Consider the following 6,000-nt stretch of genomic DNA (forward strand, 5'->3'; position numbering starts at 1 on the left):
GGCAAGCCTTGAAAATTGCTGTTCACAGACACTCTCCATCCAATCTGACAGAGCTTGAGCTATTTTGCAAAGAAGAATGGGCAAAAATGTCACCCTCTAGATGTGCAAAGCTGGTAGAGACATCCCCAAAAAGACTTGCAGCTGTAATTACAGCAAAAGGTGGTTCTACAAAGTATTGACTCAGGGGGGCTGAATACAAATGGATGCCACGCGTTTCACATATTTATTTTTAAAAATGTTTAAAAAACATTTTATCATTTTCCTTCTAACTTCACAATTATGTGCCACTTTGTGTTGGTCTATCACATAAAATCCCAATAAAATACATGTTTTTGGTTGTAACCTGACAAAATGTGGGAAATTTCAAGGGGTATGAATACTTCAAGGCATTGTAAGTGTTTTCTCATGTGTTAAGTGGTAGAGATTACACATTTTTAATGTTTTAGTGCCAGGCTTGTACTGAAAGGCAAAAATTAACAATATAAGAAGAAAACCTTAAGAAACCTGAAAGATCCAGACTAGTGTTTTCCCACTGGAGGACTATTCCTCCCTTATACCAAAAATAGCTCTTTTGTGGTCATTTACTAAGGTATAGAGAATGTCTATTTAAAGAAGTGATGTCCATTTAGCTTAGTGAATAAAGCACACTTTGAATACCCTATCATGGGTAAAGGGAGTAAAATACAGGGTTTTCCTTACACAGGGAGGTTGATTTACTAAAGGCAAATATACTGTCCACTTCAAGTGCAGTTGCTCTGCAAAAATGCATTTTTTTCACATATCATATTATTCACATATTATTTTCCTTGCATGTTCCTCTCAGATCTTTTGCAGTGCACAGACTATTTGCCTTTAGTAAATCAACCCCATAGTAGGATGGCTGGAGTAAATGCAGTTTCCATTTATTCACTAAGCTAAGGGAACATCTACTTTGCTGGGTTCTCTTTTAATAAAACAGGTCCATTGACTGGATTTTACAGCCATCGAGGTATTGAGCAAATGTTTGGAATGTAAATAATGAGTGGGAGTATCACTGGTCCTTTACATCACCACATAACCATTATATTGGAGTCTGTAGGCACACAACCTTAGGTGTCCAAAGCAACATCCCTCTGCTAGGATCTTTTTTACACAGAATATTTTTTGTAAATAATTGATCCTAACCTGTCTTAGAATATTGTTACAATGTGTAATAGTATGAATTCATGTAAAATTAGCTTTATTTAAAAGACTGCATTTTCCTCTTAAAATAGACAAACAAAAATAGACAAATTTTGCTTGATAATTATACAGGGACAGGCCCCTCTTAACTTTTCCACCTATAGTACTGGCCTAATGTGCCTATTGCATCCAGTTCTTGCACCCAATTTACATATAGAAGAGACCCACTGCTGTAACTACTGAATTGAATCATAGGCACAGGAAGAGTGACAGTTAGCTCTAGATTCTATAGCTTTAGTGGTGCTTTAATAGGGTGAAATTCAATACATCCTTTCAGCAAAGCTGACAAATTTATATTAAATATTAAAATGATTCTGTATGAGTGAGGGATATACTGCAACTAAATTATCTGTACAAATACCGAGGGTTAAGCTGGTAATATTCAAAAATACAGTACTAGTGTAGATATTATTTAGTATTAACTTATTTATTGCAATCTGCAGAAACTTACCTGCATAATCGACAAGAACAGCCAATGCAATAAAATAGAGTAGCTTCATTTGTGCTGGTATATCTGGTCCTGAATATGAGCTGAATACCCTATCAGACCAAAAACCAAAAATGTAGAAATCTTCACTTACAGCTGACTTTATAGATAAGGGGGTGGGAACAAATGATAAAGTAGGCCAAATAATCGGAGATTGCAAAAGGTAATCTGATGCAAATACCCTAGGGCTGTCCTAATTGGCCAAGGCTGACTTACCTTTTTAACTTGTTTAGTGCCCACTTCATGACAGTCAGGTGTTCATTTCACAACAGTTCATGAGAATGTACACAGCATGCAATTTTTAACAAGGAATGTGACTGATCAGATCAAGTGTCCCTGTTCACACGTCAAAGACAGAACTACCTTACCCCCAGGTCACACTTCTAGCATAACCTGCAAAATGTAAAACAATGTGCGTATATTAACTAATTTTAATAATATTTAGCTGTGTATGACAAAGCATTGCAGAATGCAATAAGCTACATTACCAAACAATCATAACACATTGTCCTATTATTCTGACTGCAATAACCTGAGTGTGAGCAGTTAAATTATATCTACACCAAAAAATTATATTGCAGCTTACCAGTTCTTAGTGGTGCTGGCTGCATTCCTTTTTTTCTAAGAACATTTTCAGCAGGTACAGAAGATACTTGTTGATCTCAAAGTGCCATTGTAGCTTTCTGTGAGCTGAAAACACAACACAAACATCCTTATATTCCTTGCGTAAACTACTACTCTCATCAATCCCCTATGTGCTGGAAATGAACAAAGGTGGATGTTTGAAGTCCAGCCTGAGTGACAACCACTATCATAGATACTATGGAGAAACTATTATAACAACAAATGGACAGGAAGCCTGTTATTTGCGGGTTACTAGGTGGAACAAGCCTGAAAAAAATGAAACCAATTACAGCTATCTCATCTGAGGACTGGTATTTTGCAACACATAAAAACACATTATGTTTAGATACTTCATTTAAATATAATTAATTTTTTACCTACTATTGCTAAATATGGATTAATACTTGTGTACATCAAAAAGGATTGTTTTTTTCTTGTTAGACAATTAAACTATAATTATTGAACAGAACAACGTGTGCAATCTACAGTATATACAGTCTTCCCTACACTGATGAGTGATAAACACTCCAAGCTGCTGTGTCTCAGTTTGTTGAATTGTGGGGTCTTGAAGAGCTAGTAAGCTTTGTGTATAACTATTGTACAGAAGTAGTTTTCCATTTTGGTGGGTATTTACATGTTTTTTACATTCAATTAAAGGGTTAGTTCACCTTTACCAAAAACTGCCTATGCAGGTACTGTAAAGGGTGCCCAATAAAAACAAACTGTGCAGCTATGACCAAATTTAAATAATGCCCTTGCTATAGGTGTAGGTTGTTTACATACCTCCAGAAGACCGTTCGAAAAACTCCCAGAAATAGCATCGTCCTGTCCTGCCTTGTTGCTAGGGCATTGCTAAGACACTCCCAGCCAATTCAAACCCCCTCACATGCGCTCTATCTCCTCTATGGCAGTAGCTCTTAACACATCTAGGAGATAGTGGACCACGGGTGTGGGTATTAAAGAACTCACTCCTGTGATAGTGGGGGTGAGCAGTAACTTCTGGCATTGTCCTAGCATAAAGGCAGAATGGGATGATGCCAGGCTTTAGGAACTATTTAAATGGCCTTCCTCTATAGCAAGGGCATTATCCAACTTTAGTCAAAGCTGCACAGGCAGTTTTTGGTAAACTAACCCTTTAATAAGATGTAGCACCGTCCTAGGTAAGAGAGTATAGTTTTTGGGTCTTTCTACTTATCAGGAAGATTGTCAGGTAAATTTAGATGCTGTCTTCCTACCAGGGAGCAAGAATCTATTGATAGGGTCTGCTCATGGTGTTCAGGTGCCGCTCATGTTGAATGTTTCACATTGGTCTAATAGGGGGCATATTGGACAGTGGAAGATAACCTGACAAATGAGGGCACAGGCATTATTACAGCCCTGGCTATTGGCAAAGGAAAGTGCTTTGGTGCATGCTGGGTGACTGTTTAAATGCCAAGGGCACATGTGCTCTGGGTCTTCGGCTAGAGAGCGGGGTCCCAGATGGAGGGGGTGGCTGCCCCTCCTCTGCAGAAGCTGCCATGCTGCCTTGGTTGTCTGTCCTGGGGGCCTGAATCTGAGAATAGCTGCAACCCAGATGTCCTGCAGAGCTGACTGGAAGGGAGACATGCTAGAAAGGATCTGCTTTGGCCTACAGTGAGTACAGATCTGTGTCTTGGGGCCTGTTCTGTGAGGGCCATCCCTTCAGCTATTAGAGTCAGAGGACGGGTGTCAGTGAAAGGGGATCCTTCTGAATGTCCTGAAGAGAAACCGTTTCATCAAGCCTGCTGCCAGAGCAAGCAAAGGACTTATTCTTCCCATACAAGTGTTGTATGGTATACCAGCAAGTCTGTTACCACAGCTAACCTGTGAGGCCAAATGAGAGTTGTCCTCAATTGTAATTAGTTCCAGTGAGAGTATGGGGGGTTGTGTGAAAACCCTTAGCAACTGGCTGCAAGATAAGAAGGGGAAAAGCCCAGGAAAGTCTATACACAGCAACCCCTACGGGGGCAGTGCTACAAACTGTTTTGTGATCCTGTGAAAATTCATTACCCAGTTACAAAGTCAACACCATTGACTTTGAAATATATAATTTTATCTAATATATATATTACATAATATATATATATATATATATATCAGTTTCACCAACAACAATGGCTGATTTACTAAAGAAGTTGTGAACTTTCACACAATAATTTGTGTTAGTATTCACTCACTTCAATTAACTAATCATGTGCAGATGTTCATGTACAAATAAGTAATCAGGAATCAGATTTTCACTAATTGGTTAACTGAAGTAAAATTTATTGTGTGAAGATTCTCAACTCCTTCTGTAAATCAGTCTCAGTGTATAAATATCCATTCAGTTGGTTTTCATTCCTATAAGACTGTTAAACTTTTCATTACCAGCAAGTGCTAGCTGCACCCAATCACCATTGTGGTACAATGAGGACCCTTTCACATGGGCTTTCTGATCAGGTTCGCCTATCAGTTTTTTAGGAGGACCTGATTTGAAGATCCATGAAGTTCTATGGACAGGTGCATGTAAGCAGACGTGTGTCTGTTTACATCCACCTACCTCTGAGTCTGTCCAGGTCAAAAAAAAAAAAAAAAGGATCCACCTGTGTCCGCCGGGCACAAACTGAGCAAACAGGGATGTAAAAAAAACTGACATTCGTCCCATTCGGCCCCGATTCAGCAGACCTCAGTCCTCGCTCTGTGAACCCTAAGGCCAAAGAAAGCCACCACTTTCTACTTGCAGAAAGAAATTCTATAATATTAATTATCCTTCTATTACAGTGAAATGCTTCATATTTTTCTCTTTGTGGTTTAGATGTGGTGCTTATATAATGACTGAAACTAAAAATGCATGGAATTGATATTGAACTGTGTGTATAAAATGGCATTTCTTCCCTTTTTTTTCTCTTTTTTTTCCTTTTTGTTTTTGTGTTTATTCATTTATTTTTGGCCCCGTGCTCTAGCGCTCTCTCTCTCTCTCTCTCTCTCTCTCTCTCTCTCTCTCTCTTTCTCTCTCCTCTTTTTAACTCCTAGTATTCTGTCGGGAATGGATATCTTGTTTGGTCTGCTGGAGTTCTAGTTCAATACCTTTGGGTGAACTGAAATAATGAATAGGAAAATAACAGTGTTGTCATGGAATGTGAGGGGGTTGGGAGACAGGAGGAAAAGACAGGCAGTTTTTGAGTCAATTGAGTTCTACAAACCCAAAATAATATTTTTGCAGAAGACCCACCTTGAGCAAGAGGACACAATGCTTTTTGAAATTTCAAGATTTCCGTATCAATTCCATGCTGTATATACTACTTATTCATGAGGTGTTAGTATCCTGATCTCTCGCTCGGTACGGTTCTCATGGAAAGAGAGTTTTCTAGACCCAGAAGGTCGTTACATTTTGCTAAGGTGCTTATTAAATGACAAAAACCTTTTGTTTGTGAATACCTGTATTCCACCCCTTATAATGATGAAGTGTTGAAATATGTTTTTGGGAAAATGGCACAATGGCCAAACTTGCCAACCCTAGTAATGGGAGATTTTAATAACATAATGAATGAGGAGGAAGATAGGTATAGCACCAAAAAAATGTAAACAAAAAATGAAGAGAACAAGGTTTGCTGGACAATAGGGATGAGCTTCGAACTCATGTTCGACTCGAACATTGGCTGTTCGCGAGT

At 38.6% G+C, this 6,000-nt stretch overlaps 1 protein-coding gene across 1 annotated transcript in view; it reads right to left on the reverse strand.

Moving 5' to 3' along the window:
* LOC141128688 (uromodulin-like) overlaps positions 1-1,778 on the reverse strand; it is a 66,065-nt gene extending 64,287 nt beyond the window's left edge. Inside the window, exon 1 of the mRNA XM_073616122.1 lies at positions 1,673-1,778. Coding sequence (XP_073472223.1) covers positions 1,673-1,721 — 49 coding nt within the window. The 5' untranslated portion in view covers positions 1,722-1,778. The remainder of the gene's footprint in view (positions 1-1,672) is intronic.
* Between the last annotated feature and the right edge of the window lie 4,222 nt (positions 1,779-6,000).

This window comes from Aquarana catesbeiana, linkage group LG02 (assembly GCF_042186555.1).
Source record: "Aquarana catesbeiana isolate 2022-GZ linkage group LG02, ASM4218655v1, whole genome shotgun sequence".
Classification (NCBI taxonomy): Eukaryota; Metazoa; Chordata; class Amphibia; order Anura; family Ranidae; genus Aquarana; species Aquarana catesbeiana.